This window comes from Centruroides vittatus, unplaced genomic scaffold, assembly GCF_030686945.1.
Source record: "Centruroides vittatus isolate TY-2023 unplaced genomic scaffold, ASM3068694v2 scaffold_2569, whole genome shotgun sequence".
In the NCBI taxonomy this organism is placed as follows: Eukaryota; Metazoa; Arthropoda; class Arachnida; order Scorpiones; family Buthidae; genus Centruroides; species Centruroides vittatus.
Genome location: NW_027122690.1, coordinates 777,276 through 795,782, shown reverse-complemented (window position 1 = coordinate 795,782; position 18,507 = coordinate 777,276). Strand labels below are relative to the sequence as shown.

Sequence of the window (18,507 nt, the reverse complement as noted above, 5' to 3'; positions counted from 1 at the left end):
ACTGAATAAATGAACTAAAAAGTTTTCCAAATAAAAAACTGAAAGAATGAACTGAAAAGTTTTCCAAATAAGAAAACTGAAGAAATGAACTACAAAGTTTTCCAAATAAGAAAACTGAATAAATGAACTAAAAAGTTTTCCAAATAAGAAAACTGAATAAATGAACTAAAAAGTTTTCCAAATAAGAAAACTGAATAAATGAACTAAAAAGTTTTCCAAATAAAAAACTGAAAGAATGAACTGAAAAATTTTTCAAATAAGAAAACTGAAGAAATGAACTACAAAGTTTTTCAAATAAGAAAACTGAATAAATAAACTAAAAAGTTTTCCAAATAAGAAAACTGAATAAATGAACTAAAAAGTTTTCCAAATAAGAAAACTGAATAAATGAACTAAAAAGTTTTCCAAATAAAAGAACTGAAAGAATGAACTGAAAAATTTTTCAAATAAGAAAACTGAAGAAATGAACTACAAAGTTTTTCAAATAAGAAAACTGAAAGAATAAACTGAAAAGTTTTCCAAATAAAAAACTGAAAAAAGGAACTAAAAAGTTTTCCAAATAAGAAAACTGAATAAATGAACTAAAAAGTTTTCCAAATAAGAAAACTGAAAGAATGAACTGAAAAAGTTTTCCAAATAAGAAAACTGAAGAAATGAACTAAAAAGTTTTCCAAATAAGAAAACTGAATAAATGAACTAAAAAGTTTTCCAAATAAAAGAACTGAAAGAATGAACTGAAAAATTTTTCAAATAAGAAAACTGAAGAAATGAACTACAAAGTTTTTCAAATAAGAAAACTGAAAAATAAACTAAAAAGTTTTCCAAATAAGAAAACTGAATAAATGAACTAAAAAGTTTTCCAAATAAGAAAACTGAATAAATGAACTAAAAAGTTTTCCAAATAAAAGAACTGAAAGAATGAACTGAAAAATTTTTCAAATAAGAAAACTGAAGAAATGAACTACAAAGTTTTTCAAATAAGAAAACTGAAAGAATAAACTGAAAAGTTTTCCAAATAAAAAACTGAAAAAAGGAACAAAAAGTTTTCCAAATAAGAAAACTGAATAAATGAACTAAAAAGTTTTCCAAATAAGAAAACTGAAAGAATGAACTGAAAAATTTTTCAAATAAGAAAACTGAAGAAATGAACTACAAAGTTTTTCAAATAAGAAAACTGAATAAATGAACTAAAAAGTTTTCCAAATAAGAAAACTGAATAAATGAACTAAAAAGTTTTCCAAATAAGAAAACTGAATAAATGAACTAAAAAGTTTTCCAAATAAAAGAACTGAAAGAATGAACTGAAAAATTTTTCAAATAAGAAAACTGAAGAAATGAACTACAAAGTTTTTCAAATAAGAAAACTGAATAAATAAACTAAAAAGTTTTCCAAATAAGAAAACTGAAAAATGAACTAAAAAGTTTTCCAAATAAGAAAACTGAATAAATGAACTAAAAAGTTTTCCAAATAAGAAAACTGAAAAATGAACTGAAAAGTTTTCCAAATAAGAAAACTGAAAAATGAACTAAAAAGTTTTCCAAATAAGAAAACTGAATAAATGAACTAAAAAGTTTTCCAAATAAGAAAACTGAATAAATGAACTAAAAAGTTTTCCAAATAAAAAACTGAAAGAATGAACTGAAAAATTTTTCAAATAAGAAAACTGAAGAAATGAACTACAAAGTTTTTCAAATAAGAAAACTGAATAAATGAACTAAAAAGTTTTCCAAATAAGAAAACTGAATAAATGAACTAAAAAGTTTTCCAAATAAGAAAACTGAATAAATGAACTAAAAAGTTTTCCAAATAAAAGAACTGAAAGAATGAACTGAAAAAGTTTTCCAAATAAGAAAACTGAAAAATGAACTAAAAAGTTTTCCAAATAAGAAAACTGAATAAATGAACTAAAAAGTTTTCCAAATAAAAAACTGAAAGAATGAACTGAAAAATTTTTCAAATAAGAAAACTGAAGAAATGAACTACAAAGTTTTCCAAATAAGAAAACTGAATAAATGAACTAAAAAGTTTTCCAAATAAGAAAACTGAAAAATGAACTGAAAAAGTTTTCAAATAAGAAAACTGAAAAATGAACTAAAAGTTTTCCAAATAAGAAAACTGAATAAATGAACTAAAAAGTTTTCCAAATAAGAAAACTGAATAAATGAACTAAAAAGTTTTCCAAATAAGAAAACTGAATAAATGAACTAAAAAGTTTTCCAAATAAGAAAACTGAATAAATGAACTAAAAAGTTTTCCAAATAAAAGAACTGAAAGAATGAACTGAAAAATTTTTCAAATAAGAAAACTGAAGAAATGAACTACAAAGTTTTTCAAATAAGAAAACTGAATAAATAAACTAAAAAGTTTTCCAAATAAGAAAACTGAATAAATGAACTAAAAAGTTTTCCAAATAAGAAAACTGAATAAATGAACTAAAAAGTTTTCCAAATAAAAGAACTGAAAGAATGAACTGAAAAATTTTTCAAATAAGAAAACTGAAGAAATGAACTACAAAGTTTTCCAAATAAGAAAACTGAATAAATAAACTAAAAAGTTTTCCAAATAAGAAAACTGAATAAATGAACTAAAAAGTTTTCCAAATAAGAAAACTGAATAAATGAACTAAAAAGTTTTCCAAATAAGAAAACTGAATAAATGAACTAAAAAGTTTTCCAAATAAAAAACTGAAAGAATGAACTGAAAAATTTTTCAAATAAGAAAACTGAAGAAATGAACTACAAAGTTTTCCAAATAAGAAAACTGAATAAATAAACTAAAAAGTTTTCCAAATAAGAAAACTGAAAAATGAACTAAAAAGTTTTCCAAATAAGAAAACTGAATAAATGAACTAAAAAGTTTTCCAAATAAGAAAACTGAATAAATGAACTAAAAAGTTTTCCAAATAAGAAAACTGAATAAATGAACTAAAAAGTTTTCCAAATAAGAAAACTGAAAGAATGAACTGAAAAAGTTTTCCAAATAAGAAAACTGAAGAAATGAACTAAAAAGTTTTCCAAATAAGAAAACTGAATAAATGAACTAAAAAGTTTTCCAAATAAGAAAACTGAATAAATGAACTAAAAAGTTTTCCAAATAAGAAAACTGAATAAATGAACTAAAAAGTTTTCCAAATAAAAGAACTGAAAGAATGAACTGAAAAATTTTTCAAATAAGAAAACTGAAGAAATGAACTACAAAGTTTTTCAAATAAGAAAACTGAATAAATAAACTAAAAAGTTTTCCAAATAAGAAAACTGAATAAATGAACTAAAAAGTTTTCCAAATAAGAAAACTGAATAAATGAACTAAAAAGTTTTCCAAATAAAAGAACTGAAAGAATGAACTGAAAAATTTTTCAAATAAGAAAACTGAAGAAATGAACTACAAAGTTTTTCAAATAAGAAAACTGAATAAATAAACTAAAAAGTTTTCCAAATAAGAAAACTGAATAAATGAACTAAAAAGTTTTCCAAATAAGAAAACTGAATAAATGAACTAAAAAGTTTTCCAAATAAAAGAACTGAAAGAATGAACTGAAAAATTTTTCAAATAAGAAAACTGAAGAAATGAACTACAAAGTTTTCCAAATAAGAAAACTGAATAAATGAACTAAAAAGTTTTCCAAATAAGAAAACTGAATAAATGAACTAAAAAGTTTTCCAAATAAGAAAACTGAATAAATGAACTAAAAAGTTTTCCAAATAAGAAAACTGAATAAATGAACTAAAAAGTTTTCCAAATAAGAAAACTGAATAAATGAACTAAAAAGTTTTCCAAATAAGAAAACTGAATAAATGAACTAAAAAGTTTTCCAAATAAAAGAACTGAAAGAATGAACTGAAAAATTTTTCAAATAAGAAAACTGAAGAAATGAACTACAAAGTTTTTCAAATAAGAAAACTGAATAAATAAACTAAAAAGTTTTCCAAATAAGAAAACTGAATAAATGAACTAAAAAGTTTTCCAAATAAGAAAACTGAATAAATGAACTAAAAAGTTTTCCAAATAAAAGAACTGAAAGAATGAACTGAAAAATTTTTCAAATAAGAAAACTGAAGAAATGAACTACAAAGTTTTCCAAATAAGAAAACTGAATAAATGAACTAAAAAGTTTTCCAAATAAGAAAACTGAATAAATGAACTAAAAAGTTTTCCAAATAAGAAAACTGAATAAATGAACTAAAAAGTTTTCCAAATAAAAAACTGAAAAATGAACTAAAAAGTTTTCCAAATAAGAAAACTGAAGAAATGAACTACAAAGTTTTCCAAATAAGAAAACTGAAAAATGAACTAAAAAGTTTTCCAAATAAGAAAACTGAAGAAATGAACTAAAAAGTTTTCCAAATAAGAAAACTAAAAAAATGAACAGAAAAATTTGCAGAACTATACCTACTTTAGATAAACTGAATAAAACAGTAAAAATCTTGAATAAACTGTAATTTAAAAACCTTTTTAAAATAATTTCAGTGTTATATTATTTTGTGTATTCCAAAATAAATCAAGAAAATTAATTTTAGTATTGATAATAAAACTTTTACTTGACAAATTATTCGTAATCTTAATATACTTGCCAAATTTTTGAACTGAAAATAATTTTATTAAAAAATTAATTATATTTTGAAAAATTATTTGTGATTTTAACTAACTCGAAATGTACTTAAATTGTAAAAATTTATTAATTAAATTAAATAATAATTTGTAATCTTACTCGAAAAATAAATTCTGTGAGTTGAAATAATTCCATTCGTCAAGTTTTTATTCAACAACTTTTTATTTTAAAAAATTATTTGTAATTTTAATTTAATTTATTCGACAAATTTTAATTAAATTATAAGTGCAACTTAATTTTATAATAATATTAAAATAAAGTTTAAAAATTAATTTTGTTATCAATCTTTTTAATATTGTTAAAATAAAGTTTAAAAATTAATTTTGTTATCAAATCTTTTTAATATTGTTAAAATAAAATTAATTTAATTAAAATTCGCAATTATAAAATTAATTTAATAAAAATTTGTAATTAGAAAATTAAATTTGTGATCAAAGTTTCCCACACCACCACTGCTGTCAATAATTAATTTCAATATTCAGTGTATTAGTAAATGGGAGTGTTATAGGACGATAATACTCTTTCTTCCAATTCCCTATATAAATATTTTCATGTCTACTTCTATCTTATCCTTTGATCTTGTTATGTGCTTTTAAATAAGTTTGTTTTACAGGCATTACTTACGTAGACACTGTTTTTAACAATTGTGATAAAGTTGACATTGCTCAAGACTATTTGATTTCTTATAGTAGTTCATGCAAGTGATTTTAAACATTAAATTAAACATTGAAATATTTCAGTTTCTGACGAAATTGTGAAAATTGTGTTCAGACTTGACAGTCTTCACGATGGGCAAAGATTCGAGGAGCCTTCCTCACTTAACGAACTACCTGTTTTACGACTGCTCCGGCTTATGACCAACTCTCCAGAGGAATTCCCTTTCTCAGTTTCCCAGTCTCAAGGAGATTCTTTCGTAGAGTCAGTGACTCGGTGAAAGGGGCTATTGTGCAAGATATCGGCGAAAAGAAAGAGCATGGTTTCACCTGGAGGAAGCGCCGAGAATCGAAGGAAGGGCTACAGAGTTGGAAGTGAAGTAAAACTTGAAAGAGAAAAGAACAGAAGTACAAAAGAAGTTCACAGTAAAGGAGCTTTCGAAATTGAACGTGACTATATTGGAACAATATGTAATTTCAAATGTTTGAACGGTTGACAAAAGTATAGGGGCAAACGAATAAACTTATTTGATCCTGCGGTATAAGTTTATTCGTTTGCCGTGCTGTGCTGTGGGAAAATTTATGAGGAAAAAAGAAACTTACAAAGCAGATCACTCTAACCAGATTCTTATCAAAAGCTACATCCAAGACTTTATGCGTAGCCATCAGTTATATGGGCTATATATCTCTATAGCTCCTAATAACCCTGCTGATAACTCCGATAATGACACTGATGACCCGGAATCATTACAATTCTTTTAAGGATTCGATGACTGAAATATTAATCTGAATGACTTTTTTTAATTGAATAAACTTTAATTTGCTGTAAAACATTTTAATGATTGTATTTTTATATCTTGTAATATATAAGAGATGCAAATTAAAGCATAGTTATCACGTTGGAGTTTTCTTTAGACCATTTCTTTATCAAGAACAAATAAAACAATTAAGCTCCTCGTTTATCTACCAATTTGTGGTCAAGCAAAAAGCGTCAAAATTTATGCAAACATTATAAGAAAATGAAAAAAACTGTTATTGAAAGAAGAAAGATACTTTTTAGCCACACATTCTTCCAAGGAAAATTGATCTTTTTTTTAAGAAAGCAACAATTTAGAAATTGGGATTGGTCTTTCTTCTCTTAGATACCATGGATTGTTGTTCTAATCTCATTAGAAAGTTATAATAAATTTTGATTTTTAATTTGAAACGTTGAATTATGTTCATTCGGGTAAGTTCAAAATTTTTATTTTCTGGTTTAATTTAATATTAAAAAAATTTAATATTGTGAATCTAAAGACATTGCAGGATAAAACTAAACTTTGACAATCTGTTGTTTTAGTTTTTATGAAATGGCATTATTTGCCGCTCACCACGAGGTAATTAATTATGGAACTGTGAAAACATTGATTAATTTTTGCATTTTATTTAAATGTTTTTCTTAAGAATACAAATGCATCATATGAAAATTTCTATTACAATTCATGTTAACTCTCGAAATTTCTTTCTTTCTTTCTTTTAAACAAATGTGTGTTGGTAAAAGTGCATCAACAAAATTATTCTTCCGTACACTTTGTTTTGACGCAGTCATGTCCACCTAACCTATCAAATTAGACGGCAGGATGGCCGAGCGGTAAAGGTGGCAGCCTACCGCTCTGGGGGACCCGGGATCGAATCCGAACGGGTCGAATAATCCCCAGGAATTTTTCGGGGGGTGGTCCATTTGGATATGTCGGGCCCTGTCCCTCACCACCCGGTCGCCCCATTGTGGGCCTGGCTGAACCCATAATGGGCCTACTAAAAGAGGCCCTCTTAGTGCTCACAGGGCGGAAAGAGTTAAAAAAAAAAACCTATCAAATGAAGAAAGCAAAAACCGAATATTTCATATCATTACAATACAAATGTTTTCAGTTTGTTTAATTCGTATATAAAACATTACTCACTTTAGAATATTTGCTATGTTATCGCAAGTACAATTAGAAAACTTCGTTCCATTTACTTCGTTACGAGAATCCATAATATATCCATAAGAACCAAAACAGTTTTTACATCCTGGACTATTAGCAATACTTGATTCTGGTCCTACTCCGTCGTGGGGACTACCCAATCTAAAAAAGTACATTTTAACTACTCTTTCACCTTACACAGTAATAATAATAGCGTTAATGTTCTTACAAGTGACAACTTTCGTGAGCAATAGTGTCACTTCTTTCGTAGATATTACTATCGTCTGACACAACTCGTGTTTTGTAACAGTCATCACAAATTACTCCTAGATAAGCTATGCCTGTAAAACATTTTCTAAATATATGCTTATGATTTTATATCATAACGAGAAAACCTTACATACAAGCTATTCCTGTACGAATTGATCCGTCAGATACCATTTCGCCAAATGTTCGTCTGCAACACAAATTATTAATTAATATAGGTTTGTACGAATAATTTACAACAATACTTACTTAGATATAACGAAAATAATATCAGCTTCATCAGTAAAGTTTCTCGACTGGCAAAGGTAATCTTGTGCACCTCCAATTAATTTGTGAGATCCGAAAATCCCCCTGAACGTAAATTCGTAAAAACGTAACAATTTTTAATAAGCGTTCCCTTTATTAACTTGAGAATTTTCTTATTAAAAACATCCTGCCTAAAAACGGTTTTGGATATAAACATCCTGTCTAAAACCGGTCCTGGACAAGAAAATATGCGTCCCCAGCCATATAACTATCAACAATCCTTTGTTCATAAACTGTATTCAGATCGTCTTGCAACCTAAGTTTATAGTTAACGTCCGAACTCGTCATACATTTTTAGTCCCGGGAACATCTATGACCCAGATCGCCATCAACCCTCGATCACGTGACTCATTTTCCCAGCCTAAAGCTATAAAAGCCACTCCTTTCCCCCCTCAGGAAAGTCTCTGATCATCTGCCGGACGAAAGCCATCGCACGTCGTCACTGCTCTGGACCTACTGTCCTAACGTCTCCGTGCTCAGTCGCGACTTTATAAACTGTGCCATTTTCGGATACTTATCTACCCTTCGTGGATATCCAAGTGCTAACTAAGAAAAAGAAACTGATAATGAGGTATAAACTAAACCTGTAAGCTCTCTCTCGAACCCTACGCGAATTAGGAAATTTAGTCAGATTTTGTATGTGTGTCCTTTGGTAATTCTAATAAATCTTGTTTTAATTGTTAAATGGTGTCCACTTTGCCTCGAATATCGCTTTCGCCTTATCGTCGACACCATCTCATCTCTTATCCACTCGCCGACCAAAAGAGTCCCTTCGCGGGGGACTGAATTCGAACTTTAGCCATCCTGACAAGTGAGTTGCCGGAAAGGGAGGTACGACTTCTGCCTAACCTCCCTCGATCTCACAAATTTATGGGGATTGAGATAGTTTTCATGACCTTTAATAGCACTATTTTTGATGAATTCCGGCTCAGTTTCTTCCTAAAGCCCAATTTAAATAATATTTATAAAAATAATTAAAATCAGAAAAATTCTCGTTGCTGTATTCACTTACAGTAAAAAATATTGCCTTAACTAAACGGACTTTAATTCTCAGATCTAGCGTATCCATAAAATTTTGAACCTGAAATATGAAAAACTTTCTTACTGAAAGCAAATTAATGATTATTTCCGTGTGTAAAATAATGTCTTAAATGCTGAATAACCTGAATCAAAGTAACTGACAAATATTCTTCTAATGCTACAGTGTCATTTTCGAAAGCTTTTGTAAATTGGCTCTCTGTTAAGAATATATAATTTAATTCTACACATTCATCTTCTGCAATTCTGGCGAATTTTCTACTGTAAGTTTTATTCTCTACGTCAGGAGTAACAGCTGCGAGAGGAATTTCATTTAAAGTCAACTAAAAAATGTATTTGAAAATTACATAATGTTTATTTACGTTTACCTTACACGAGATCGTCGGTCTTGTAACACTTCTATTATACGATGAGCTCTATTGCCGTATTTATCGATGTTGTCCTTATCTAAAGGCTTAATTCTTAAATGAAAGCTTAAAATTCCGTTCCGAAAAATATTTAAAGCTGCATCAAACTTCCGTACCGCTTTGTTTTTAGTTGGATAGAAATTAGGTTTTAAATAACCACAAGCACATGATAAACCTATGGAAACGAAAGTATCGTATGTAATAATAGTTAATGCTATTGTTATTACCTAGTAAATAGTAATCGTCTTTCTCAAAATGCAAACTGCAAACGTACTGTGCATAGATTTCATTGATGGCTTTCCTCAGTTTTAGTTCCTACTTTTTCGCAGTAATTTATCTTTTGGGAATGTGTGCATATATACTGAGTAATGTGCACCTTTAGACTTACATCCAAATGCACTGCAATACTTATTATATACCATTGTATGTTGAACACGTACCGACCACAGACTTTATACCTAAAGCAGCAGCCATCATGTTATTTACGCTAATACCGCCAGGTGTCAGACCTTTTGTTGGCACAAGTAAATTAAGCAACTATTGACATTTTATCAGCTCTTCTCAGAAATTTATATTTAACTTTAATCAAAATAGTTGTTTTAATTAAATATAAACTCCATCGCCTCTTTTTTATATTCGGTTCGAAATCAAACATCAGAAATTTATTCCACGTACAGTACAGTACAATACAATTCGTTATTATTATTTCTTAATAAGAGTATATTTATTTCTTTATTAGCAGGTTTAAATATTTCAGTTTTACATAATCCAAATTTTTGTCTATTTGAATTAAATCTGGCTTCATTAATTATAGAGAAAATCATTTCTATTGTAATTAATACGTCATAATATCAATTCATCCAGAGTGTTTTCGTCTTTATTTTCGTTCAGTAATAAACATTAAAACTGAAAACGATAATATTACAAATGTATGCAATTGAATATTTATTAATTATTTATACATACGTAGTATATAAATAAATTTACAAAATAAAGAAAACACGAATTTCACACAAAATAAAGAAAACACATTTAATTTTCCGATTCTGTTATTTATAACAGGAGGAAAACATGGAATGAATGGCGAAGTTTCCAACTTCGCCGTTCATATTGTTACAGATATTCCAGTTTAACATAGCCATCCTGCTATAATATACACTGGAAAGAGGCCCGCAATGACAATCAAGAGTAAAGTATGTGTATATTCTACAAATACGTAGAGCGGCAATTCTTTGCGCCTTTAGGAGTTTGCGTTAAATGTGCACAGTTTGGATGGCCGCTGCCCAGGTTAGCGCAGCATACGAAAGAATAAGCTCTATGGCCCCGGGGACATACATCGTGCCGCACTTGTCGTAGTTGAACGGGAGGTTAACACTTTTACTCCAGTTGGAAACATTTTGAAGTAAATTTTTTCAGAGGACAGGCAGTTTTCCGCTGTTCTTGTCCGAAACAAGAATCACTTTGTTGTCTGCATATCCCTACGAAAGCTGATCTTGTGGTCCACTGAGAATTGTTAGGGGGTCTGGCCGGCAATTGAATCTCTTGGACAACCTTTGATAACACGATGGCTGTATCTAAAGTTGTTGGTGTACCAGTCTGCTTGCCTCTCATTTATGAACTACTCATCAAATTGTGTAAGTTGCGGGGCAGTTATAAGCCCGCAGTTAACAGAGAATCACCGGCTATCAGAGATTATCGAACGCTCTACGAAAGTTAATAGACAAAAGAAGAATGTATTTACCGTCTTTTTTGGCAAAATTGATGTGCTCGATAATGTTTGATAGAGCGGTAATAGTGGATTTTCCAGTAGTGAATTTATGCTGATGAAGACTTAAAATATTATTTTTCCTCAAATAATTTAAAATCTTATTGTTCACCAGCGTATTAAGGATTTTCCCCATCACGGGAAGGAGGCTGATAAAACTTATTTTCGGGTGTTTTGGGTTATCATTAGACCTCTTTTGAACTAATTTAACAGACACTTTCTTCCAGTCAGCAGAGAAGTACACAAGAGAAAGGCAGCGGTTGTACAGGGTAACAAATGTAGTGTGAATAACATCATACGTCTCCCTGATCACATTTCCAGTTACCCGATCAATGCCTGGAGCCTTTTTAATTTTAATGAGTTCAATACCATGAGATACTTCATTATAAGTGAATGGTCTGTCGTCCTGCTCGTTTGATGCCACACGGCAGTCGCTGTGCAATTCTCGCCGGGTGTCAGTACCAAGATCAGAGTCGTCAAATGGGAAGTGATAGTTGAAGAGCTCTTCCATAGTACTTGTTAGGGACTTGGTGTAAGTGTCCTCCGCAGTAAGTACCGTAGAGGGAATTTCTGCCCTGTTTTTCTTCTTAAACGCAATATAATACGGCTTGCTTAAGGGGTTGTATTAGGAGGATTGATGCTATTCGAGGTCGAAGGGTGGAGATGGATCCTATTCACAATATATTCATTCCGTTTACCACAATTTGGCACATATTCTGTACAAAAATAACTGAAAATTATCATTAATAAATTATTTATAAAGAAAATAAAATATAAATACGTATAAACTCCAATAACCACCACCTTATAAGTTGCCGAGGGAATTTTTAATTAAGAAAACGAACGTTTTCGGTCTATTCAATAGACCATCATCAGGTTAGAACATACGAAAATGGAATACATTACAAATGGAACATCACGTATAAAATTCAAAAATACCAAAAAATCGTTAACATCCGAACCAATCAGAATAAAAATTAAAACGTAAATGGTACATAAGTGTAAAAATAAAATAACATACTACATTGGCTAAACATTAATTAATAACCAATAACATTAATAAAATAATTGATACATTATAAAAGAAACAACAAGTGTAAAATAAGAACTTATTACTCGTACTCATGTACTAAAATTACCTATCCTAACCGGATGGTAACTGTTCCAACTAATTAAAATTAGAATTAAAGGGCAAAAAATACCCAAACGTAAATTAACAAACACATAACAATATTAAAGTTATTAGTACACGCTAAAAATCATTTAACAGATAATAAAATATTAAGGATCTCCAAATACGAAACACATCGCAAATCATGAGCCATTTGTAAGTCTCTTAATTGCAAATTTCCAAGCTGACGGTAATCCCTCAGCGTCCCTGGCGTTAATGCATCTATTCTCGAGTCTACTCTTGTAAATTTCTATTTTTTCCGCCGTCTTTGCTAAAGTTGGAGAATATATTTGTTCGACGATTTCCGCCTCTTCCCATCCAACGACGGATCCTTCGGCCTGGGCCATCTGGGCCAGAACAGTTGCGTTAGAACTTTTCCTTACATCATATTTATGCTCTTTGATTCTAACACCTAGGTTCCTTGTTGTAACCCCTATATACTCCTGTTTTAGTCCTAATTGCTGATTTTCATAAGGGATCCTATAGACCCCAGCTCTATCCTCTTTCTTAATCTTCCCTTTATCAGTTCTCAGAATTTTGTAGAGGTTCGGGGCTCGTTTGAAGATCAATGTTGATTTTTTAATGTCCGCTATCTCCTTCATAATGCCCCGTACATTTTTGTTGAAAGTAAACTTGGTATATCCACTAGGTCTTTGTTTAGAGGTTCTTGTGTCACTCTTTTCAAACTTCCTCACGATACCATTAATTACGCTTCTTCTGTAGCCCAAGCTCTCTGCTATTCGCATGATCCTGTCGATCTCGTTAACCCTGTCCATAACGTTATCGCAATAAGTAAAAGCCCTCCTGACTAAGGTGCGAAAGGCTGCCAATTTATAACGAAATGGATCATTTGACTGTGGCGGGATGTAGAGTGGGCTATGTGTGGGTTTAGTATACACTTTAGTGGATAGATGCCCTCTCTTAAAAGTGATATTGATGTCTAAGAAGTGTACCTCCACTGAACTTTTTTGCTCTAGTTTCAGACGTAGGCCGTCTTCGTTATCGTTAATTCTTTCTATAAAGGTACTAATTCCTCGATTACTTCTCCAAATTATAAGGATATCGTCAACATATCTCTTGTAGTAAACTATACTGTTTCTGAAGTTGTGCAGAACCTTTTCTTCAATTTTCTTAACCACTAATTCACACAGAAGCCCCGACATAGGGCTTCCCATAGGAACTCCCCTATTCTGTTTGTAAGTATGGCCTTCGAAGCCAAAGAAGGATTCACAGCATACCAGGTTAGCCATCTCCAAGACATCGTCCCTGTGGTGTAACAACTCTGGGTTTACTTCTAAATAAAGATTCCATTAGCGCTTTCAAACAGGACTCAATTTTTACGGATGGGTACATACTCTAGAGTATGTACCCATCCGTAAAAATTGAGTCCTTCGTTACGCATAGTAAACCCACACATAGCCCACTCTACATCCCGCCACAGTCAAATGATCCATTTCGTTATAAATTGGCAGCCTTTCGCACCTTAGTCAGGAGGGCTTTTACTTATTGCGATAACGTTATGGACAGGGTTAACGAGATCGACAGGATCATGCGAATAGCAGAGAGCTTAGGCTACAGAAGAAGCGTAATTAATGGTATCGTGAGGAAGTTTGAAAAGAGTGACACAAGAACCTCTAAACAAAGACCTAGTGGATATACCAAGTTTACTTTCAACAAAAATGTACGGGGCATTATGAAGGAGATAGCGGACATTAAAAAATCAACATTGATCTTCAAACGAGCCCCGAACCTCTACAAAATTCTGAGAACTGATAAAGGGAAGATTAAGAAAGAGGATAGAGCTGGGGTCTATAGGATCCGTTATGAAAATCAGCAATTAGGACTAAAACAGGAGTATATAGGGGTTACAACAAGGAACCTAGGTGTTAGAATCAAAGAGCATAAATATGATGCAAGGAAAAGTTCTAACGCAACTGTTCTGGCCCAGATGGCCCAGGCCGAAGGATCCGTCGTTGGATGGGAAGAGGCGGAAATCGTCGAACAAATATATTCTCCAACTTTAGCAAAGACGGCGGAAAAAATAGAAATTTACAAGAGTAGACTCGAGAATAGATGCATTAACGCCAGGGACGCTGAGGGATTACCGTCAGCTTGGAAATTTGCAATTAAGAGACTTACAAATGGCACATGATTTGCGATTTGTTTCGTATTTGGAGATCCTTAATATTTTATTATCTGTTAAATGATTTTTAGCGTGTACTAATAAGTTTAATATTGTTATGTGTTTGTTAATTTACGTTTGGGTATTTTTTGCCCTTTAATTCTAATTTTAATTAGTTGGAACAGTTACCATCCGGTTAGGATAGGTAATTTTAGTACATGAGTACGAGTAATAAGTTCTTATTTTACACTTGTTGTTTCTTTTATAATGTATCAATTATTTTATTAATGTTATTGGTTATTAATTAATGTTTAGCCAATGTAGTATGTTATTTTATTTTTACACTTATGTACCATTTACGTTTTAATTTTTATTCTGATTGGTTCGGATGTTAACGATTTTTTGGTATTTTTGAATTTTATACGTGATGTTCCATTTGTAATGTATTCCATTTTCGTATGTTCTAACCTGATGATGGTCTATTGAATAGACCGAAAACGTTCGTTTTCTTAATTAAAAATTCCCTCGGCAACTTATAAGGTGGTGGTTATTGGAGTTTATGTATTTTATTGCTGAGTACGTTTATGTTCAATATAAATACGTATATTTATTAAAATCTCACACAATTTTATCGTTATATAATTATATTTGTTATAACTATTTTATTATATTCATAATAAATATATTATTACTTTCATAAGTAATAAAGTTAGTTTATAGATTCGAAATTCGAAAGACGTTAAAAGCTTTTATGATAATTTAATTGCAGAATTTCGAGTTTTAATTTCTCAATTTTATTATTTTTTAGTTTTGAATTTGTAAAATAATAAACGACTTTATTAATAAATAGGGAAATTAAGTTAATTAAAACTATAAACCATTTTATAAAATTTATTGCGTCCATTTTTCGTAATAAACAATCAAAAAACGAATAATTTGGAATTTTATCGTTTCCGGTTTTAATTCTTACCCGAAAAAAGCGGAAACGAAGAAAAGAATATTTTAAATAAATTGATATTTAAAGCATTGATTACGATAGAAATTATTTTATCGGGATTTGATGGAATTGAATACAATTCGGATTAAAATATAATAGTGGATATTACAACTATTATTATTGATATAAATAAAGTTTTATTTTAATATATTAATCTTTAATTACTTCAAACACTAAAATTTAAAATTCCATGTTTTAAATCTCAATATGAATAAAAATTTCAACTTTATTTAGAATTTTATTGTGAAAGATTGGTTTTCTTCAATACGATTGGTACAGTACTGTACACTTGCAACCAAAGTGGAGACTTCTTTCGGACTTTGTGTAAAGTTTTTCCGTCACTTTCAGCAGAAGACATTACATTTACATCTTATATAATTTCTTTATATAAGCCGCGAATGGAAATGCATTTTATGAGATTGTGAATTAGATTCATAAATAAGGTAAATAAATTTAAATAAATATAACATTTCAATGACTAAGATGATAATTAAGTATGTTAAAATTAAACACAGGTGCGAACTATCGATCGGCGTCGGATGAGTAATCGAGTAATTACACTAATCAGCATTTTACACTCGATTTCCATCCTTATAAATAGTACGAGACTATTGCTATGGCTATATTCAACCATGATCTATCTTGCAGGCATTTTCCTCTTTGCAATCGCTTCGGCCATTCCAAGTGGTAAGAATATTATTATTAATAATTTAATAATAAGATAATGGTAAGTTTTTCTAGTATGAAAATCAAAAATAAAACACAGTTTGAATAAAACTTTGAAGACGTTTCCTTAAATTTCTGATATACAGGTCGAGTAGACGTGGTGTTTCCATCCGTGGAAACGTCCAGATCTGGAGTGAAGACGGTCAAATTCCGAGCTCTAAACGAAGAAATAGAACTGAAATTAGAGCCTGCTGGTGAAATATTGGCGAAAAACTTCGTACTTGTTAATCAACAACCAAACTCAGTAAGCCATTTAAAACAGTTATGAAACGTGTTAATCGCGTTAATCACATTTTATCTAAGGTTATATTCTGTACAAACTATTAAAATTAGAATTATATTTTTTGGGTAAAAACAGTAAGTTAATATAAAATATTTAAATGCTTTAAGATCGACGTAGAAGATTTGAAGAGAAGAATTTACAGAGACAGCACTAATGGAGCAGCTCTTTTGATCGACGAAGACGGGCCTGTCACAATTGTAATTATTATAATAATCCATACTTTTATAGCCTATAAAATTACATAGATTCTTAAACTTTTTTCTATACTTTTAGCGAGGAATTGTAAATTCAAAATTTAGAATCGAACCGTATGAGTCGGGTAGAACCGTTAAAGATGGGCAAGTACCACATAAGATTGTGGAAGTTATAAACGACCAAAAGTCCTTTGGGAATGACGGAGGTGAATATATTTAACACTTTTAACATTAGTAATCGTTGGCAGCTGATATTTTAAAAAAATCGATAATGTTTTGAATTTGTTTTCAGTCTCGCATGTGGAAGTTAACAAAGAAATGGAAAAAGTTGCGACAATGGCCAGAGACGATCAGTGCATAGTTGTGGAATGTCTGGTTGTTACAGAAAGCGCTTTTACGAAACGATTCGAAACTGTAAAAGCTCTAACGGAATACATAACTGTCATGTACACTGGGGTAGGACATAAGTTTCTAAATGTTCTTAAATTGAATAAAATAGTTCATAATAGCTTAATTTTGAATGAAAATTTATAACTTTTGCAATTTTTTCATTTATAAATTTAGGTTCAAAACCTAATTGATACATTAGAATTGGGAATACAAGTTCGTTTGCTTGGGATTGAAGCATTTACGGTAATTCACTAATTATATTTATGTATTGGGCTGCAATTTAAAAAACTGTAGAGCTATAAATTGCCACTGCTGTGAGTTTGTCTGTCCGTCTGATTTCTGTCTGCCTCTGCTTCCTTAATCTCTAAAACGGAGTGAGGTAAATAAAAGTGGAGATTAGATACGAAAAGTTTAGAGAACAGGAAACCCCGATTAAGTCCGGAGAAGGCCGGAAGTCACGTGATTTCAATTGAAAAATTTATTCGGAGTTTCAAAGATGACCAGCATGACACCTGTTGTTGCCAGGAAGAGTATGATGTACAGACGCAAGACACTAATAATTTGAGTCCGGAGGCATATATTTTAAATTAAATAAAAAATATGAATAAAAATTACAGCCGGCATTTTGACGATGTCATAATAAATAATTGCTCGTTTAACTTTACTTTCACCTATAGAAAGAAACAGAACCCGCTTATATAGTAAAGAGTGCAATTCCGAAACACGAAAATAAACTTAATCCTGATGATTTACTTGCCCACATGGGAAAATATTACTGTAGTAATGCTACAGGTTTAGCTAAAGATGCTGATATAATCATGCTCATTGTTACGTAAGTATTCTATTATATTGATATGTAGAGAATTGAGGTTGATTAATTTTAATATATATTATTTAGTCGACAAATGGGTGAGTTACAAGCTGATGGTACATTTAAAGCAACAGCTGTGGGTAAGCCTTTTTCCATTTACTTCTTAATTCTACAATTCCCTTATGTAAACTATACTTTCAAGTAAATTTCTTTTGCAGGCTTTGCATACGTAGGCACTGTTTGTTACCAATGTTACAAAGTTGGCATCTCTCAAGACGATTCAGAGTACAACGAAAGAGTTGATACAGTAGCTCATGAATCAGCTCATCTGTAAGTGATTTAAAACATTACAACAAATGCTGAAATATAAATTTGGAAAGAAATTATTTAAAAATATTTCAGACTTGGAAGTCTTCACGACGGCGAAAGTCAGGGAGGGCCTGCTGGAAATCCAGGAGCATCAGATTGCCCATCAACTGACGGTTATATAATGGGAGATCGAAGGAATGCTGTTAACAAATTTAAATTTTCCGAATGCTCTAAGAAATGCGTTAAATATACATTATCGTAAGAATGATTTTAATTACCTAAATTTGAATACTTTGGGAATAAATACTTTAATGACATAATTTCTTCTTAAAGGTTATCCAGTGCTACTTGTGTATACGAAAGCTGTGGATTTTATTAATTGGTATTTAATGATGTATTCGACTTTCAACGAAATATTGCTTTAAACGACAAAGAAAATAGTGTATATTAAATATTACATTAAATTTCTTTTTAATTCAAAAATAATTTAAAACAAATAAAGTTATTCAAATGCA

General features: G+C 30.4%; 1 protein-coding gene and 1 long non-coding RNA gene across 2 annotated transcripts in view; one reads left to right on the top strand and one right to left on the bottom strand.

The window, feature by feature from the left end:
* The window catches only part of LOC136987666 (uncharacterized), a 62,122-nt gene extending 43,615 nt beyond the window's left edge, over positions 1–18,507 (top strand). The window contains exons 20-32 of the mRNA XM_067285418.1: positions 13,565–14,266; positions 15,710–15,722; positions 15,795–15,966; positions 16,092–16,249; positions 16,396–16,485; positions 16,562–16,688; positions 16,775–16,938; positions 17,047–17,115; positions 17,550–17,704; positions 17,771–17,823; positions 17,902–18,013; positions 18,086–18,250; positions 18,326–18,507. Coding sequence (XP_067141519.1) covers positions 13,565–14,266; positions 15,710–15,722; positions 15,795–15,966; positions 16,092–16,249; positions 16,396–16,485; positions 16,562–16,688; positions 16,775–16,938; positions 17,047–17,115; positions 17,550–17,704; positions 17,771–17,823; positions 17,902–18,013; positions 18,086–18,250; positions 18,326–18,371 — 2,026 coding nt within the window. The 3' untranslated portion in view covers positions 18,372–18,507. The remainder of the gene's footprint in view (positions 1–13,564; positions 14,267–15,709; positions 15,723–15,794; positions 15,967–16,091; positions 16,250–16,395; positions 16,486–16,561; positions 16,689–16,774; positions 16,939–17,046; positions 17,116–17,549; positions 17,705–17,770; positions 17,824–17,901; positions 18,014–18,085; positions 18,251–18,325) is intronic.
* Positions 8,645–9,141, bottom strand: LOC136987727 (uncharacterized). The gene is made up of 3 exons (XR_010882654.1): positions 8,943–9,141; positions 8,792–8,860; positions 8,645–8,718 (listed from the first exon to the last, which is right to left on the bottom strand). It is a non-coding gene; the product is annotated as an uncharacterized lncRNA (long non-coding RNA).